Raw genomic sequence first — 20,141 nt, forward strand, 5'->3', positions numbered from 1 at the left:
AACAAGTGCAGCATTTGTATTTGGTGGAAAACCTCGTTTTACTCGTCGAAAAACAAAAAAACGAGAAAAGTTAAAATGAAAATTTTAATAGAACAATAAAAATTAACTCTATCATCTTATATCATTTTTTTTATTTAATAAAACCAAAGCCTGAACAGGGAAAATTTGCCATTCTGAACAATGGACGCCCAAACTCATGCAGAAAAACAGAAAGAAAAAAAAATAAAAAAAAGTCAAAGACCTTTGGTTGTAAGTAACAGAAAGCCTTTTAATGTTATTCACAAAAACCACACTCCCAAACCTTCCGTAAGGGACCCCAGATTTTCGGACTTCTCAGGTGAACAAAGTTACCCCACGGGAGTGTTGTACTAACACATATATATATATATATATATATATATATATGTATATATATGTATGTATATATGCACGTGCGTACATATGCATATGTTTACACAAGTAGCATTATGTGCTTATTTTAAGAGTGGACCAAAATGAATAAAAGTAACTCGTTCGTAAAACCGTTGCTACGTACAGTATGCATGCCCCTTTTTTTGAAAAAAAGAAATGGAATATCATTTATGAACAGATAATGCTTTTTCTGTGTGTGTAACGCATGTTTGGTGATATATATATACCTCAGTGGGTATATATACCCTATGTATGCGCTTTTATGTGCTTGTATATGCATGTATGTTTTTGCGCATGCATACAATCATGTATGAACTAATGTATGCACGTATGCTTGTGCGCACGTATCACCGTGTAGTAACCCCATATCTTAGTACAATCTGCCCTTGTGAACTTTTCTGTAGGGTCCTTTAACCCTAATTTTTTTAGAAACGCTTACAAATTTTTATACGAATCTAGAGAGGAAGAAAAAAAATTAATTGAAAAGAAACTAAAAAGCAAAAATTTAACAGAAGATGAAAAATCCGAATTAAAAAAAAAATATAATAATTATAAAAGTACAGACGTGCTACTAAAAAAAAAGGAAGAAGAAAGAAAATTAAAATCACTACTCATAAAGCAAGAGAAGGAAAACATTTTAAATAAAAAGAAAAAACCTTTTTACTACAGTGATAGAAAAATAAAAAAAATTGTAGAAGAAAAAATGGCAAATAACAGAAGTATTCAAAAGGTTATTAGAAAGGAAAGAAAAATTTTACAAAAAGAGAGAAAAACGAACAGTATTCCAGAAAGGAGGTACGTTGAAAATGGCTAAAAGGGGCATACGCGTTATTCCATTTGTAGCACGGAATATATCAAAAATGAATTATGTGAAAACAAAAAAAAATTTGAAAAAAAAAATTATGGTAAGTCCATTTTCGTTTTAAGATGCCTTATGGCCACACATTTAATTCTTCCTTATATATATAATACATGTACATATGCAAGCTATGCAATTACCATTCTTGCTGGATATTGTTTTATTCATTGCAGCAGTCGTACACACGCATTTGCGCTAACATGCGTTTAGAGTGCTGGAATAACAGTTAAAATGTTTTTTATTTGATGCTTAACTTTTTTTTTTTTTTTTTTAAACACCATCAATTATTGACTGGTACCATTCGTAAATAATATAAATAAATAAATATATATTTATATATATGTGTATGTATATATACAAGTTCTCCCATATACATGATTATATATTTGCTCATATACGTGTTCATGTGGGCTTTTTCTCAAATTAACAGAAAAAAACTACGTACCTTAAAAAATTAAAACACACACATTATATACATAGATACACATGTATAAGCAGTGTATATATTTCTTATGAATTTTTCTACCCGCTAAAAAACGTTTATTAGAAGAAACCAAAAAAAAAAAAAAAAAAATTTTAAATACTTAAAAAATGCCTAAAAAATGTTTAAAAAATATTTTAAAAATGTATAATAAATGTTTAAAAAATGTATAATAAATGTTTAAAAAATGTATAATAAATGTTTAAAAAATGTATAATAAATGTTTAAAAAATGTATAATAAATGTTTAAAAAATGTTTAATAAAAAACTTCCAAAAAAACTGAATTCCAATTTTTTTTCTTTTTCGAAAACACGACTTTTTTCTGAATTAGTACATAAAGAAAAACATGATAAAATCACAGGAAATGTTATAAAATTTGATAGGAGAAAAGGATACGGTTTTATAAGTAAACATATATATGCACATATTTGCTACATTAGTATATATGAGTAATTCACTGTAACAATATGAAAAACAGAAGCAATATTTTAAAATATGTTCAATTTATTTACTTTTTAGGCTTCTTATTTTGCCTTTATTTTTGGCCTTTTTTTTCACTCACTTTTTTTGGCCTTTTTTTTTTTTTTTTTTTTTTTTGTAGAGCCGAATGATGGAGGACCTGACATATTCGTTCACTACACGGATATTTTCCTCAGTAATTTCATCGCCCATACGTACATAGATACATACGCATATTCGTACATAAGTATATATACGCATATTCGTACATAAGTATATACACGCATATATATACGTACTTACACATATGTAGGAGGAAAGCGTAACACATTACTTCTCTGTTTTAAAAACATATAGTAAGATGTTATTCCTGTATTTATATAACACCTTTACAGATAGAAACTTTTACGTATCAAGTGATGAAAAGAAAAAGTTACTATGGAATTCAAATGTGAACTTAGGAAGGATGAAAGATAATTTTGATTTTGAAAATGATAGTGTAAAAAAAAAGGATGAAATTAAAAAAGAATTTAAATATTTAATACCAGGCGAGCGAGTGAAATTTTCCGTCATTTACGATGAGAAAAACCATTCAAGTAAAGCAGTAAATGTTGAGTACCTCGAGTGAGTAAACAAGTTTGTGCAGCAGCGGGGGACCCCATTAAGTGGAAAGGGATTACTACATTATATTATATACATATGTAAATATACGCATACGTGAATGTGCATATGTAAATATGCTTATGCGTACGTTTATATTTAAATACATTTACTTGCTCATGTATATGTAAATACGTTCTTACGTGCATACACAAATGCAAATGTATAAAATGAATTGGCACCACTCACAAAAAAGTAAAAGGTGACATTTCGAAACATATACTGCAAATTATAATTAAATTTTTTTTTTTAAAACGTGGATATTCAAATTATTTGTTGAACTTGTTGAACTTGTTAAACTTGTTCAATTTGTTTTTTCTTTGTTTTTTTTTTCCTTGCCTTAAAAAAAAAAAAAAAAAAAAACAGTACTGGTAATTGAAAAAAAAATTATATGAAGAGGCAAAAAAAGGCTTCATTTGAAAGCGGGATAAAAATTAATTTTAAAAGAATTTAAATGAAAAGGAAAACATATATATGAGGTTAGAAGCACATATCATTTCTTCCAAACACCCGGTAATACATATAGCTTCAGACCTATCGTTTCGTTTTATTTTGAAGAAAATAAACACTTTAAAACAATTTCATAAACGAAATGACAAAAAAAGTTATATCGAAATAATTTGCTTAAAACGTAAAGTTTTTGTTAAAATATAATGTTAATGCAAATTACCTAACTTGTTCATTTTTTTTTTTTAAAAAAAAAACAAATCACCTAACCTGTTCATTTTTTTTTTTTTTTTTTTTTAAATTTTAACGTAAAATATATTCAAATGGTTATATTTACACAAAATAAAAAGTAAAGAATGGCTAGCTATCAATATTTTAGTTACATTGATTTATACAAAATCAACAATGTAAATTTAGATCCCTTCACTGAAGTGTTTAATGATAAATTTTACTTGAGATACATTTACAAATGGCCCCACATGAATATTGTCACGAAGGAGATGGATGATCACATAAGTGGGTATATTATAGGTATGCCCAAACGAATAAGTGTGCACATGTGGGAATATACGTGTTAGAATAAGAATATGATAACGCGATTGTGATAGTATGTACACGTAATAATATGTACATGTAATGTTAAGTGCACATAATGTTATGTACACGTAATAATATGCACATGTAATTATATGTACACGTAATGATATGTACATGTAATGTTATGTACATGTAATTATATGTACACGTAATGATATGTACATGTAATGATATGTACATGTAATGATATGAACACTTAATAATACGTACGTGTACGAACATGCCTATGTACGAATATGCATAGTGTGAACATGTGTATATGTAGGGACACATATAAGCATAACGCGAAAGAGGAAAACATCATTCTATGTAGAAAACGAAATTGCACATAGTTTTTTTTTTTTTTTTTTCCTCTTTTTTAAAGGAAAGGAAGAAGGATTGGGGGAAGAGTATCATGGACATGTAACTGCATTATCCATTGAAGAGGACAGCAGAAGGTCAGGAAAAGGTATAGACTTAATGAACGAGTTTGAAAGAATATCAAAAGAAATTCATAAAGGAAATTTTGTTGATTTATTTGTTAGAATTACTAATGATCCAGCCATAAACATGTATAAAAAGTTAGGATATGTAATTAACGAGGAAATTATTAATTATTATTGCGGTAATGAAAGTGCTCTAGATATGAGAAAGTATTTAAATAAAAATGGGGAGAATACGTAAAATGAAGTGTACCTTATGTGGACTTATTTGCATTCATTTATTTGTAGAAGTGTGTATACGCTCTTGCGTATGTATATGTATACATATATATTTACGCATGTATGCGTTCATAAATTTTTACGAAGCCGACGTTTACGTATTAGTACATATATCAAGTTTTTAAAAAAGTATTAATTTTTTCCCTTTATTCATAAGTGTAATATATAATTATGTGTTTATATATATATATCTATATATACATATATATATATATGTATGTATACGTGTAACCTTTTTAATTGCTTTTTCATTTTTTTGGAAATTTTAAAAAATTATTTTTTTAAGTAACGCACATTGTGCTAATACGTGTACTGCACTAAGAATGGGGAAAGGCCATTAAATTTCTTCCCCTTTATATTTTTCAATCCAAAAAAAGAGGAATATATAAAAAGGAAAATAAAAAGGAATATAAAAAGCATCGTTAAACGAATAATAAAAGTAAAATCGTACGTAGAGTATCATTTCGTCATGTTAAAATTTCAGAAAGGTTTAATTTTGAAATATGTTAAATAAGTTAAGTTGTACTGCAGTAATGCTCGTAAATAAAAATTAAGGAAAAAAAAAAAAAAATAAAATAAAGAATGAAAAAAATATTAAAATAAAGTATAAAAAAAATGATAAAATAAAGAATGAAAAATATGATAAAATAAAGAATGAAAAATATGATAAAACAAAGAATGAAAAATATGATAAAATAAAGAATGAAAAATATGATAAAATAAAGAATGAAAAATATGATAAAATAAAGAATGAAAAATATGATAAAATAAAGAATGAAAAATAAAATTAAAATAAAGTCTAAAATGATAGGAAGTCGAAATGAAGCGAATGTATGTACTTAAGGCAAACAATTTGAGCATAATTTTTTTTATTTTAAATACGTACTCCTAATTATTTATTTATGCAAATTTTTGTGGAATGAGCATGAATGAATAATGGGCGTTAATGTACTTTAGATCACTCTACTAGCTTACAAAGTTAAGAAAATATATATGTGCATGTGTGCATATGTACATGTACACATTTATGCATATATTATACGTACATTTACACATATTTCTATGCATTTAGACATACATGCAAGCACATTATACGCACGCGTGTTCCCCAATAGTACTAGCCTTTGAAGCTTTTTTTCACCATTCCGCTTAAACAAAAGTAGTAAAATACTAAGTTTGCGTAATAAAAAAAAATAGTAGCATGCACACAAAAATTCATATTTTTATGAAATTCGCATGGATACAGTAAAAATTTATATTTGAGGAAAAGAATAAATACGAAATAGGTTCAGTTTACAAACAAAAGCTACCAAGCTGAAGTGTACCTAATATATAAACATACCCCACATTCGTATGCAAATACTTATATACACTCATCTCAAACGCTAAGAAATATGGAAAACCTGCCCGCGCACTTTAGACTTTTAAAAATTAACCACGGAGCTGTAAGAAGATTGTTCAAAGAACTGAACTACTACGAAAAGGAAGAAAGAGAGCTAAGAAGCAAAGTAGATAAGCTTAAGGTAGCTTTTTAATTAATTAGTACATCCATCTTATATTTATATACACATTTATGTTATAGTTATATACATATTTATTTTATTTTTATGTACACATTTATTTTATATTTATGTACATATTTATTTTATATTTATATACACTTTTATCTTATATTTATAAACACTTTTATCTTGTATTTATATACACTTTTATCATGTATTTATATACACTTTTATCTTGTATTTATATACACTTTTATCTTATATTTATACACACTTTTATCTTATATTTATACACACTTTTATCTTATATTTATACACACTTTTATCTTATATTTATACACACTTTTATCTTATATTTATACACACTTTTATCCTATATTTATATACACTTTTATCCTATATTTATATACACACTTTTATCTTATATTTATATTAATGTTTTATATTTATTTTTTCTATTTTCTTATTTTTTGTTTCTGCCCCCTTCTGTAGAATGAGAACAGAAACGAATGTGAAATAATTAGGTCTGAAGAAATTTTGCAAGAAACTGTTCGAGTACTCCCGCATATCAGTAATTCTTTGCAGAAAAGTTTACAAAAATTATGTGAAATAATTTATGAACATTTTCTTAACATTTTAGAAATAAAGGACAACAAAATTGAAATTTGTAAGGCATGTTCTGAGAACGAATTAAAAGAAATACTAATGACACAATATGATGACTTTTGCAAAGAAATAGAGGATATAAATCAAATATTAGAAAAAATATTCATTCACATTAAAGATGCCTCACTTCCTGTATGCCCATCCGTTGTTAAGAGCAACTTAGTCTTACCAAAGGAGGAATGTGTTGATATATAAACATAAAGAAATAAAAAATTTAAATAAAAAACATACCTTTATAATTTATTTCCCTTATTTTGTGGATGTGTGTTCGGATTATTTTATGCCTTTTTTGTGATTTTTTAATGTTTTTCTTTTTTTTTTATATCCTTTTTTATAATCTCTTTTATGGATTTTTCCATATTCTCATTTATGATTTATTTTTATTTATTTATTTTATTTTATTTTGTGCAAGGAAAAATAGCTAGATTTCTGAACATGTGCATAATATATATTTTTTTTACGATGAACGAGTGCGCATATTCCTATTTTATAATTTTTTACGTTATTAATATGATTAATATGATGTTTATGTTTTTCATCTTTTTACGCCTACGAATTTTTTGTAGTCATAATAATTTCCTACTATAGGGGAACTTATTAATTCTTATCTTTTTATTGTAACATTTACCCCACTCTTCCATCTTCCATATTGCCTACATTCGTCTTCCCACCTTTTTGCGCAAACATGTTTATGCTGTCCTTTTTCCTTTCCCATGGTGTCGACTTGATTTCGACTTGACTTGGACCTCGACGTCAACTTGGACTTGTTCTTTTCTTTTCTTTTCTTTTCTTTTCATTTTTTTTTTTTTTTTTTTTTTTTTTTTTTTTACTTTATAATCTTTTACCCGTTTTATTGTATACGTATAAAAATCTACTAACCATTGTGCATGATGGACTGCAATCCTTTTTTAAAGTGAGAAAAAAGAAAAAAAAAAAAAAAAGACTGACTTTGTTTGCAAAAATAGAATTGAATAAATTAAGTCTCACATCAATTTACAGTCCGCATAAAAAGGTATTTGTCTTGTTGTAACAAGAAAAAGGGATAGAAATTCTCAATAGTCAGATCAGTATAATGCATGTATAGTAGTACATATCTTATGAAAATCAAAAATGTCCTAGGTGCTTCAAGAAGGAGAAACAAAGTAAGCATGGTGGATTCATTAAACACAGGAGGAAAATGAAGCATTTCCAAATACACAAATAGTTGAGCTTAAATGTTATGAAGAAAAAATATAAAGAGTAAAATACCGCTGCACATGTGTACAATAGGAGTATTACTGAGCGGAAGGGTACATTTGTGAGTGCGTACACATATACGTAAACTCATACGTACACTCATATGTACGCGCTTATGTGCACGCGTATGTACATGAGTACATATATTCATATGTACACGCATATGTACATGAATACATATATTCATATGTACACGCATATGTACGTGAATACGTACATTCATATGTACACGCATATGTACGTGAATACATACATTCATATGTACACGCATATGTACGTGAATACATACATTCATATGTACACGCATATGTACATGAATACGTTTACGTACTTACATATATGTACATATGTGTGCACTTGTGCCCCCATTATGATATGTAATAGTAGGTCTTTCCTAGCAAACAGCTCTAACAATGTAATATGTGTCCTAGGACGTACTTTCGAAAATTTACATATTCGGTGCATATGCACATTTCCCACTATTTCTGCAAATAACAATTACATTTGGCCAGCTCAAAAAAAATCGAAAAAAAAAATAAAAAGGAAAAAAAATAAAAAAATACATATATATGAATATACACGCACACATGTTACCATACGTACCTCCAATGACTGCATATTTCGTAGGACAAGGAAATTTGCGTACACTTTTATAAAATATTTTATTTTTTTTATGCATACAATGTGGAAACGCAACAATTCATTTTGAACACTCATAACATACTTCAGAGCTTAATTAACTAAATGGGTATCTACTGAATTATGCGCCGTTTAATGTACCTTTTCTCTGCTTTTACTGTGCCTTATCTGTACTTTTCCTTTACATTTACCTTTACCTATACCTTTACCTATACCTTTACCTATACCTTTACTTATACCTTTACCTATACCTTTTTCTTTTTTTTTTTTTTTTTTTTTTTTTTTTATCTCATTTCATTCATTTTTTTAGCTGCGGGATTAGTGTCCCAACAAACATAACATTTCCAAAAAAAAAAAAAAATAAATTACGAAATTGACATACGAAAATATAAAATACAAAAAAAATAAAATAAAGAAAACCAATTAGCATATCGAAAAAGAAAAAATATAATAAGCCCGGAAAAGCATAATTCGTACAAAAAAGGAACGGGACGAAAAAAAAAAAAAAAAAAAAAGGAACGAAATTCATAGCGCGATAAAGAGATAAGGTAAAAATACAGCAAAGTAGAGCAAACTGAACAAGGTTAACAAATTGAACTAGTTGAACGAATCGGATCAGTCGAACACGTCGTACGAGTCAAACCGGGTGAATGAGCTGGACAGGAGAAACGAACTATGATAACGAATATTGTAACTAAAACCAATGATGCAGGGTACTTCAGAATTTTGGGAAATGTCCGAAATTATCCAAAAAGACCTATATTCATAATAGAAGAAGTTTTTCCCTTCCTAGATTACTTCACATTCGAATGGTTAGTCCATAATTTTATTTATTTTTTTTTTTTATGCTATGAGTTCAGTTATTCCTTCTGGTACATTCGTGTGCGCGCGAACTTCTACTTATGCTTCTACTTACGCTTCTACTTATGCTTCTACTTATGCTTCTACTTACGCTTCTACTTACGCTTCTACTTATGCTTCTACTTATGCTTCTACTTACGCTTCTACTTACGCTTCTACTTATGCTTCTACTCATGTGTATATGCACTTTTGCATGCACATTTTGCATAGGCCTCATTTTATTCCACGTTTTCTCCTACACACTGCTGCTAATTTTTCGGCGAACTTCTCTCCTTTTTTTTACCTTTTTTCAGGGAGAGGGCGTTTACACCATTCAGTTTCATAGAATTTGTGCATAACCAGTATATGACATGCCCTATAGTAGTGATGATATACATTTTATTTTGCAAGTATGGATGCGCGTTTATGAAAAAGAGAAATGCATTTAACTTAAAATGGGGTGTAGCAATATGGAATATATTCTTATCTGTTTTTAATATAATAGTATTAATAAAATTATTACCAGTTTTGTTGTATATACTTTATAATTATTCTTTCAATGGATTATTAACGATACCACCAATATATACATGTGCATTTGGACCAGTCGGAGCATGGACAATGTTGTTTATAATATCTAAATATACAGAATTATTTGATACTGTGTTTTTAATATTACGAAAAAAGAATATAACTCTATTACATTGGTTTCATCATGCTACTGTCTTGCTATATACATGGGACACATACTTTGTAGAACAACCCACTGGATTTCTTTTCATTTTTATTAATGCACTTGTACATTTTATTATGTACTTTTATTATTTCTTAGCTACTATTTATAATAAAGCATTAAAATGGAATATATTCGTAACATGTATACAGATTTGTCAGATGCTCATAGGCATCTTATTAACTATTTATTGCTTGTATATAACTTTTGTTTATAAATATAATACTAATTGGAATGTAGAACATGTTAAAACCATGAAGCATAATTTCTCTTTTGATAATGGTCATTATATATCAAGAAAGAACGTCATATTTGCCTCCCTTATGTACCTGTCATACTTGTACTTGTTTGCAAAGTACTTCTTTGATAGGTACCTCCAACGGGATACACGCTCAAAGAGTGCATGAGTTCCAATCTGATCTCTAATATGTGTAGAAGCGGGGAAGCAGCTAGCAGTTGTTAGAAGTTGTTAGACAATATATCTTTCTATAACATTTTTTTTTTTCATACCTTACCTAACTGCAGGCAATCTCAGTCAACAGGTAGTTTATCCCCCACATAACAAACACAAATTATCCTTCTGAAGATTAACATATGTGTGCGTACGTGTGCACATACATACATAAGTGCATATGTGCATCCCATTTTTCCCATATTTTTGAAGTGCTTCCCTTTATGATTTCGTTGAGTCCAGCGCGTTGTATTTGTCCCCTACTTCATTGAAGTTCGTTAATTATTACCACCACGTGTTGATGCTTTGTTATTATTGCTACATGCTAATACTACTTTATTTTTTTTTTTTTTTTTTTTTATATTTACCAAGAATACTTGAGTAAATTCATATGAGTTCTCTTTTGTACTGTTCCCTCTCCTCTTCACTCGATTTGATAAGCTCCTTTTTTCCATACCTTATGAGAAATATTAATTTAATGCATAAAACAGCTTGACTTCGACTGCTTCAGCTCGCGTTAAAGGAGCAATTTACCAGTTTGCAGTTTTGCCCTTTTCCTGCACATGTTCATATCGTTCAAACATGTGTGATATGCAGGACGTATTCATAGAAGGCACTATAAAAAAAACTCAAAATGTGAAACAATGGTTTTTGTAAAATACAATCAGAAACACGTTCATTGTCACCTTGTATATATAAAGGTACATAAGTATATACAGAAGCATACATATGTTTATATACATATATATATATATATACATATATATATACATATATATATATATACATATGTAACATGTATATATATATATATATATACTTACATTTAACGGGTGAAAAAAAAAAAAAAAAGCTCCTTATTTTGTTGAGGGAAATCTTCAAAAAATGGCACCTGCAATTATAAATAACCACATGGAAAAAAAAAAAAAAAAAGATAAAAATTTATAATTAAAAATTATAGATATAATATGATGAGACTACTAAAAAACAAACAAACAAACAAACAAACAAACAAAGGAATAGCTAGTTCATTTTATTAATTGCTTATAGCAATGATATTTTCTTTTTATTAATGCACAAAACAAATTTACAAAAATATATACGCGCACAAAATAAATATATATATGTGGAAAGAAACACATTGATCTATCTTTAACAATATGTTTATTTGAGGTAATAGTGACAAGCAAGTAAAAACTAAGTTTATTACCTTCCCTCGATGAGTCATATTCAACTACATTTTTGATTGCAATGTAAAATAAAAAAATATATTCTCATCTTAAAATTTTTTCTCCTTTTTGCAGCCAAGAGTAGCGTTCGCAGTGGTGTGAAATCCCCTAGATGCATTTACGAATATGCGGGTACATGTACTCATATACATGTACATGTATAGTTATACATCTATACTTATATATATATATATATATATCATTCTTCAAATTACCCATTGTGTGATAAAGCCGCCCTCCTAACGACAAAAAAGAACCGCATTGCCCTTACAGTTATTATGACCTAGTGTTAACGCACGAACGTGCAAATCTTAAGCTGTAATAGTACATAACCGTTTATAGGTACATATCTGTATGTACATGCTTACGTTTGTACGTTTGTACGTTTGTACGTAGCACATTACCTGGGCCTTATTAAGAGAAAAGCGAGAAGTCGAAGAGGCAAAAGCAGTACGCTTGTGGAAGTCATTGAGCGCATTTAGGGAGCTCCAGAAATTGGCTTCTCTGGCCTGCCCCTAAGCCTGCAGAAAAATAAACAAACAAATAGATAAAAGAACAAATGAACGAACAAATGAACGAACAAATGAACGAACAAATGAACGAACAGATAAACGAACAGATAAACGAACAGATAAACGAACAGATAAACGAACAGATAAACGAACAGATAAACGAACAAATAGAAGATCAAATAGATGGACAGATAGAAGAACAAATAAATTGATAAACGTACAAGCAGTACTTCATACCGCGCTCAAGGGGGAAAAAGAGTGTATGAGGTGCGATCACCTAACAAGGAAAACTCTTTTTTCTTTTTTTTTTTTTTTCTTCTGATAGTCGTTATGTTTTTCTCCATGTACACATATATATATATATATATATATATATATAAACTTGCAAAAATAAAGGTAGACATATGCACATCATTACAAAATTATCGCACTGCTGTTAGAGTAGAAGACAGATATACTCAAATATATACACCATACCATCTCATTTAACCTCTTGCTCGCCAGTTACAGTACATAGGGATATCAACCGTGCGGTGCAGTCCTATAACCACAGTCCATCCAAAACTGATAAACGTAACACTGCTAATCTCAGCAGCGGCTTCCTCCAAAAGGATATGATAATAGGAGATGCGAGTGGGCCCATGGCAAGTGGGGCGGGTACAAATGTAAGCAACAGAGAGAGCAAGTCGGAGTGGCTTCTGTACCCACAGTCGAATTATGAATTCAATATTGATGAAAAGCTAAAGAACAAATTTATTATTGATATAGAAAAATGTAAAAAGCGTATAAATTCATACAATAAAAATGGAATAAGAAATTCTGTACTGGCAATAATTTTATGTCATCGATATGAATATCCCCATGTTTTACTATTACAACATGTACAAAGTCAGAAATATTATTTATTAAGTGGAAAATTTAAATCATGGGAAAAACCAAAGGAGGTATTAAAAGAAAAACTACAAAAGTATATTAACAAAATTAAAGATATTAATTTTTCAACAACTCAATTCAATTCACATATACAACAACAACAACAAGAAGATATAGTTGACATAGGTGAATTCTTAGGAGAGTGGTGGAGGACTCAGTATAATTCAGTTTATTTGCCATACTTACCTGCACATATAACAAGACCAAAGGAATATGTTCGTTTATATCAAGTTTCTATATCGTCCAAATGTATTTTTCATTTACCGCCAGGATTTACTTTAAAAGCTTTACCATTGTTTGACCTTACAAGTTGTGGGGTTGCTATCAGTGGACTCTCTAGTATACTGTCAAGGTTCAAGTTGCACTGCATGGTGCAGGATGAAGATGAGGGGGAGGAGCTGCTGGCACCAGATAAATAGTGTTTGTATTGATTGTATTGATTGTATTGATTGTATTGATTGTATTGATTGTATTGATTGTATTGTTTGTATTGTTTGTATTGTTTGTATTGTTTGTATTGATTGTATTGTTTGTATTGATTGTATTGTTTGTATTGATTGTATTGTTTGTATTGATTGTATTGATTGTATTGATTGTATTGTTTGTATTGTTTGTATTGTTTGTATTGTTTGTATTGATTGTATTGTTTGTATTGATTGTATTGTTTGTATTGTTTGTATTGTTTGTATTGTTTGTATTGATTGTATTGATTGTAGCATTTGTAGATTAGGTACCTGGAGCAGGATAAAGGGAGCACAAGTAGACCCCGTGCAAATCAAACAGTACGAACAAATCGCACGAATGAGTTCACTTCTTTTTTATCACCTCCCACTGTAGCGGATTACCTCGTGTAAAATGCCCCTTATTCACATCGATGTTATTGCTTCCCGTGCATAAGGGTTATCCTTGCGCATTATTTTAAGCATTCGTCGGCAGTTCGGATGTGTGGCTGTTCGGATGTTTGGTTGTTCTGTCGTTTTTCCATTTTGCTGTTTTCCCGTTTTACCTTTTCCAATTCTTTCATGTGGCGTCTAACTTGTTGAACTTCACAAACACAGTTCAATTTTTTAATAGTTAAACAGGCAATTGCTACGGATGTACTACCATGTATTCGCTGTTTCTTCGTTTCCTTTCCTTTCCTTTGCTTCCTTTTTACTGCTCAGAGGGATTAGCGAAGTTGCCTGTGCCCCTGTTAAAGCTTCGTAGAGGGTTACTACAAAGTAGAGAACTAAGAAGGGAAAAATGTCTAGATGAGTTTAGATTAGTCTAGATTAGCCTATATATGCCTAGATAAATGTAGAACATCACAGTTAACCTTTTCTCAAGAGTAATTCAGAAAAGTAATATCGAACTGGGGTAAATACTTTTTATCTAGCTGAGGAATGTCAAACCGATTAGGTGGACAAGAGAATAAACGATATCCCTTTTTCATTGACATAACGTACACCGTACATAGTGATCAGGTGGTGCAGAAATATATCAACATGCCAACATATTAACATAGAAGTATGGCTATATGATGGTATGCTGGGCGGGTGCTAAATAAAATTAAAAAATAGTAATGGTTTCCTTTTGACTTCATCTGAAAGTTGATCTATGTTTATATTAATAAAAAGGGTAGTTTTAAAAGTTCCGTTCATAAAAATATTGCTAGTTTTTGTGTATATGCGGAGGGAAGGGAAAAAAAAAAAAAAAAAAAGAGATAGGGAAAGAGATACAGGAAAGGAGATAAAGGGAAAGAGATATAGAAAAGGAGAAATAGCAAAGGAGATACAGAGAAGGAGATACAGAGAAGGAGATACAGAGAAGGAGATACATAGAAGGAGATACAGAGAAGGAGATACAGAGAAGGAGATACAGAGAAGGAGATACAGAGAAGGAGAAAGAGAAATAGAAGGGGAATGGAAATGGGAAAGAAAAAAAAGCACGCATGTGAAAAGGAAAATACAGTGCAACTGACAGTACCACGCTCATGTGTTTGTATGTGTTGATATGCTGTTCTTTACTCTGCTATGCGGTTCTCTATGATGATATGCATTCCGTAAAGTTTCTGCGCACTTTTCTACTAAGCTATACATTGCCAAATTTGTGCCGCCTAGACCTGCAATATCTGCACGGCTATTATAGTCGTTTTTGCGTTCTGGCAAACTGACTCTTCCTCCAGGCAGGTGGAAGTAAGGATAATGGACCTGTTGATAACTTGCACATTTTTAACAGCAACGAAGTACTCATTACTCTGGAGGAGTTCATTTTTAATTATAGGTATTCCATTAATTTCAATAAAAGCTTTCTGATTATCATTTGAGAAGACATTTCCAACTAGAACCTGAACAGCAAATGTACCATTCTGATTTGTTTGAAATTTCCAAAAATTAGCTTGACAATCGAAATGAGTTAAACAATGTTGGCTAGCTGATGCAGGAGGAAAATCAATACCTCCTGAGTAAACACCATTTGGATATATACTTTTTTGTAATGATGGAAATGGACTTGAAAAAGATATTTTTTGTTTCCATCCATAAGCAAAGTTTACATAATCTGTGAATACATCACCTGAATCCACTAGGAATTTGTTTGGTATATTTAAGTCGTTATTATTTTTAAAAACGATAGAATAGCTATTTGGTATTGAACTGTATAGCTTATTAATGTTTTGTACATATGCAGAGGAAAAAGAGAAAGAAAATGCTGAATTTGTGTTTTTACTATTTTGACTTAATGATAAAACATTATTTTGTAAATTTCCTATATAATTTTCTTCTTTATCGTTAATTATGATTAAAAATTTACAGTATTGTTTATTTTTTTCATTACAGATACCTGCATGTACAGCTGCTTTACATATTGCCGAGTCAGGAGAGTACACAGTAGAGCCATAAACTTCTCCATACAAATTCTCAATACAATGATATTCACAGGTAGTTAAAAATTTATCTCCATTAAGTAAAGGCATAACATCAGGTATATTATTTAAGGTGCTCTTACAATCAGTAATATCTATGACTGCATGATGAAGCAGGTAATCGTCATCTGTTATTGTACAAGAATTTCCGATTAGTTGAAAGGAACCACCAGTTTCATCATTATTCATAAACATATCTCTAATTACTATCTTTACCGATGTTGTAATGATAGGGTGTTCAAACTTGGTTGTATTATATTCTATACTAGATGTGTACAATATAGGAATTACTATTTCTGTATCATCAAAATGGAGGGATATTTCGGATGGCCATGTTAATATATTATCTCTTCCTTTAAATCTAAACTTGCTTACTTGTACAGGTTTTTTAAAATATATTTGAATATACTCTCCTATGGTGCTACCACTTCCAGTTCTCCAAGTGGTAAACTTCTTATCATTGTGATAACTATTCAATGCAGCAATGCAGTTGTATTCATTAGAAAGAGCAGATGATTGAGTGCATTCTTTAAAAGCTGCGCTATCAGGAGAAGTCAAATTTTCCTCCTCATCTGAGCTACATACAGTTGGTAATATTTTTCTCTGTTTTGAAAAAATAAAAAAAGGAATATCAATAGATACATTAAATTTTATCATACTTCTATGTTTTAAAGAAATGAATTTTATTTTAAATATTTTCTTTTTCTTAGTTTTCAAGTGATTCAATTCTACTATATCATCTGTATCGTATGCTTTCCACAGGGAATCTTTATATGGACTTAGAGGAAAAATATCATCAATAGGAGATGCTATAAATAAATTGCATCCTGTGTTAACTGAGAATGAGAAATGTCTAAATTGAGGGGATATATCTGTCTTTAGAACATGCAAACTTACATATTTAGGTGCAATTTGGCTAATTATCCAATTCTTGTCATCTTTAAATGGAGATTCGTTTACATCCACTAAACCTATATCAAACAGTTGTGCATCTAGGGAGGAAAATCTAATAGGGGGAATAATATTATCACTAAAAAAATAATTACTTTGAATTACTTGTTCATCTATTCTACTAGATTTCCAAAATAGTTTAAAAGAACTGGATTCTCCTTTTCTATATTTCAAATGAGAAGAATGAGAAATGTCCAAAAGGAATGAATGCTTTTCGCCTCCCATAAGTTCAATTGGTCTAGAAATTTTCTTAACTACATTACTAACTTCATCATTAGAGTTAGAGAATGTAACACCCTTTGGCATATTACTGTATAAAGAGGACGACGATGACGATAACGATATTGTGCTCTTTCCTCCCTCAGTTTCCACCTCCTCCAAACCGTACAACAAAATAATAGTATTGTTTATTCTTAATCTTACATAACAGTCTGTCTCTACAATAAACGTATAGATACCACTATGAGGGGCTAATAAAAAACCCTCATAACGGATAGAATATTTGTAAGGGGATAAATTATCTAAAGGTCCTCTATTATTATAAGAAAAATTTATTTCTTTTTCAATTTTCGATTCTACTGGTATACCTAAAAAAAGACTATTATTAAAATAAGATACTCTTAACCCATCATGATATGGTTCATTTTCATACCCTGGTGCATGTGCACAGTTTTCCTCTGCCTCTTTTAAACTTTCCTTTTCATTGTTCATATTCTTTTGTAATTCTTCTATTATATTTTTTGTCCTAGATAAATCAATAGAATTATTTTCAATCTGGCCAATAGACTCAGCGCTTTTATTTAACCATTCATTTATTTTTTCAATTCGATTATTTATAAGTTCATGTTTCTTACCACATACTGAATCGTACTTTTGCAGCATACTATACACTCGACTGCTCAATACGTGTAACCTATCCCTCAGTCTGTCTGCTTCTAACGACTTCTCTTCAAACACTTTCTTTGCATGCAGTCTCAACTTATCGTAATTCACTGTATTAGCGCAGTAGTCCCAGTCCCGCACTCCCTTTCCTAGTAGCTGCACTTCCACATAGCACCACTCCCTCCCTGCATCGACAGGGGTAAAGAAGAACATGTTAGCGGGCTCGCGCAAATAGGAAAGGAGTGATCAAGCGAAGTAACGAATAAACGAAGAAGCGAATAAACGAAGAAGCGAAGAAGCGAAGTAACGAATAAACGAAGTAACGAAGTAACGAATAAACGAATAAACGAATAAACGAATAAACGAAGTAACGAATAAACGAAGTAACGAATAAACGAAGGATCAAAAGCAGAATTACGCCTAAGCATAGGCATGTAAACAATGCAAACACGAGCCCATGCACATACAAAAACAAGCAAATGCTTAACGCGAAAAAGAGCGTGCCTCGGCGGGCGCTTTACTGTTCAAATGAAATGATCTTTTTACGAACCGCTAGTACCATCTGGAGAAGGTGCACTTGTGCAATCTGTGTATGTTTGGTCATCATGAAGGAAAGCAGCAGCACAAAGTCTTCCATCCAGAGTCTTCCTGTGTTGTTGTCTGAATTCTGTTATATTTCCAAGAGATATGTCTGGGTCTTTTGCATAAAGCAACATCATTTGAAATATATAAAAAATAAAAATTATATATGTCATCTTTTTCATTTATTGTAAAAATGGTGAGAGGAAGGTAGGAGAAAAGGACGAGATCCGGTGTAATTTCGAGGGATCGCAATTCTTTGCTATTCTCTACACTTCTACAATTTTCTGCCTCTTTTTTGCGTTATATTTATTCTTCCTTTGTTTACATTATTCAGTAGGTGAAGAATGTGTAAGTATTCAAAACATATGTATATAAGGAATAAGAAAATTAAAAAAATAAAAATTATTCTGAAATTTTCCTACTATTGCAAAGGTTGTGGGCACGTGGATACGGTTTTTACAAACACACAGATAGATATCACAAAGTGTGCATAAAAGGGGAAAATGATAAGTGGTAAGTAGCATGTAGTACTTAGCAAGTAGTAATTAGCACGTGGTACATAGCAAGTAGTAATTAGCATGTGGTACTTAGCAAGTAGTAATTAGCATGTGGTACTTAGCAAGTAGTAAGTGATAATGGATAAATGTGTAGAAAAACGAACGATAAGGAATATCATTCATGACTTGTGTAAGGGTATGCACGTATGGACATATATGTATGCAAGAATATATGTGTGTACATATATATATATATATATATATATATATATGCGTACGGGTCATATTAAATATAACCATATGGAGTATCTGCATCATTGAGTACCTTACACAGTACTCCTTAATTTTAATTTTTTTTTTTTTTTTTTTTTTTTTTTTGGGCACTTCGTTCCTATGTAATACCACAGTTGTATGTACACACAATTGTAAGTAAAAAAAAAAAAAAAAAAAGTCAAATGTTAAAATGCCGTAACATAATAATTTTGAAATTGTGTTTATTTAAAATAATTTAACATGTCTGATTTTTACTTATATACGTATATGCAATATACACATATGTGTACGGAAAATTTCTACTATGCAGTTGAAATTTTCTTTCTTTTTGGATTTATTTATTTTGCTTTCGCCTTTTACAAAATTGGAAGAAGTGAAGCATTGTAACTTCGTTCAGTCATTCCATAATATCACGTTGATATATGCTTGCTTAACTATCCTTTACATTACCTTGCAATGCTTTTCTACTCTTTTCTACACTTCCGTCTGTTCAATTTTAAGGCTTAGTTGGAGTGAAGAAGGAAAGTTCATGGTTACATATTACCAAAAGTACATCGTTTTAATTATAAAAAGTTTTAATAAATACAAACATGAATCATACTATGATAAAGAGGTACATGTGTGTGTGTGTGTATGTATGTATGTATGTGTGTATGTATGTATGTATGTGTGTGTGTATGTATGTGTGTATGTGTGT

The 20,141-nt window shown here is 30.2% G+C and overlaps 7 protein-coding genes across 7 annotated transcripts; 6 read left to right on the forward strand and 1 right to left on the reverse strand.

Moving 5' to 3' along the window:
- Positions 1-180: 180 nt before the first annotated feature.
- On the forward strand, positions 181-1,225 carry RRP36 (rRNA biogenesis protein RRP36, putative; the record flags this gene model as incomplete). The annotated part of the gene is made up of 2 exons (XM_029008614.1): positions 181-337; positions 816-1,225. 2 exons carry the CDS (start codon positions 181-183, stop codon positions 1,223-1,225), a joined length of 567 nt encoding a protein of 188 aa, XP_028860156.1.
- A 779-nt stretch (positions 1,226-2,004) lies between these two features.
- On the forward strand, positions 2,005-2,839 carry PmUG01_02014400 (cold-shock protein, putative; the record flags this gene model as incomplete). The annotated part of the gene is made up of 3 exons (XM_029008615.1): positions 2,005-2,158; positions 2,354-2,407; positions 2,607-2,839. The coding sequence occupies 3 exons, from the start codon at positions 2,005-2,007 to the stop codon at positions 2,837-2,839; spliced, it is 441 nt and encodes a 146-aa protein (XP_028860157.1).
- Positions 2,840-3,674: 835 nt separating this feature from the next.
- On the forward strand, positions 3,675-4,578 carry PmUG01_02014500 (N-acetyltransferase, putative; the record flags this gene model as incomplete). Its single annotated transcript, XM_029008616.1, has 2 exons — positions 3,675-3,849; positions 4,280-4,578. The coding sequence occupies 2 exons, from the start codon at positions 3,675-3,677 to the stop codon at positions 4,576-4,578; spliced, it is 474 nt and encodes a 157-aa protein (XP_028860158.1).
- A 1,432-nt stretch (positions 4,579-6,010) lies between these two features.
- PmUG01_02014600 (tubulin-specific chaperone a, putative) lies at positions 6,011-6,979 on the forward strand (the record flags this gene model as incomplete). Its single annotated transcript, XM_029008617.1, has 2 exons — positions 6,011-6,139; positions 6,611-6,979. The coding sequence occupies 2 exons, from the start codon at positions 6,011-6,013 to the stop codon at positions 6,977-6,979; spliced, it is 498 nt and encodes a 165-aa protein (XP_028860159.1).
- Positions 6,980-9,334: 2,355 nt separating this feature from the next.
- Positions 9,335-10,639, forward strand: PmUG01_02014700 (fatty acid elongation protein, GNS1/SUR4 family, putative; the record flags this gene model as incomplete). The annotated part of the gene is made up of 2 exons (XM_029008618.1): positions 9,335-9,471; positions 9,814-10,639. The coding sequence occupies 2 exons, from the start codon at positions 9,335-9,337 to the stop codon at positions 10,637-10,639; spliced, it is 963 nt and encodes a 320-aa protein (XP_028860160.1).
- Positions 10,640-13,038: 2,399 nt separating this feature from the next.
- PmUG01_02014800 (cleavage and polyadenylation specificity factor subunit 5, putative) lies at positions 13,039-13,776 on the forward strand (the record flags this gene model as incomplete). Its single annotated transcript, XM_029008620.1, has 1 exon — positions 13,039-13,776. The coding sequence occupies one exon, from the start codon at positions 13,039-13,041 to the stop codon at positions 13,774-13,776; it is 738 nt and encodes a 245-aa protein (XP_028860161.1).
- Positions 13,777-15,452: 1,676 nt separating this feature from the next.
- Positions 15,453-18,856, reverse strand: CCp5 (LCCL domain-containing protein, putative; the record flags this gene model as incomplete). Its single annotated transcript, XM_029008621.1, has 2 exons — positions 15,453-18,277; positions 18,643-18,856. The coding sequence occupies 2 exons, from the start codon at positions 18,854-18,856 to the stop codon at positions 15,453-15,455; spliced, it is 3,039 nt and encodes a 1,012-aa protein (XP_028860162.1).
- Positions 18,857-20,141: the final 1,285 nt, after the last annotated feature.

The sequence above is a fragment of the Plasmodium malariae genome (genome assembly GCF_900090045.1).
Source record: "Plasmodium malariae genome assembly, chromosome: 2".
Lineage (NCBI taxonomy): Eukaryota > Apicomplexa > Aconoidasida > Haemosporida > Plasmodiidae > Plasmodium > Plasmodium malariae.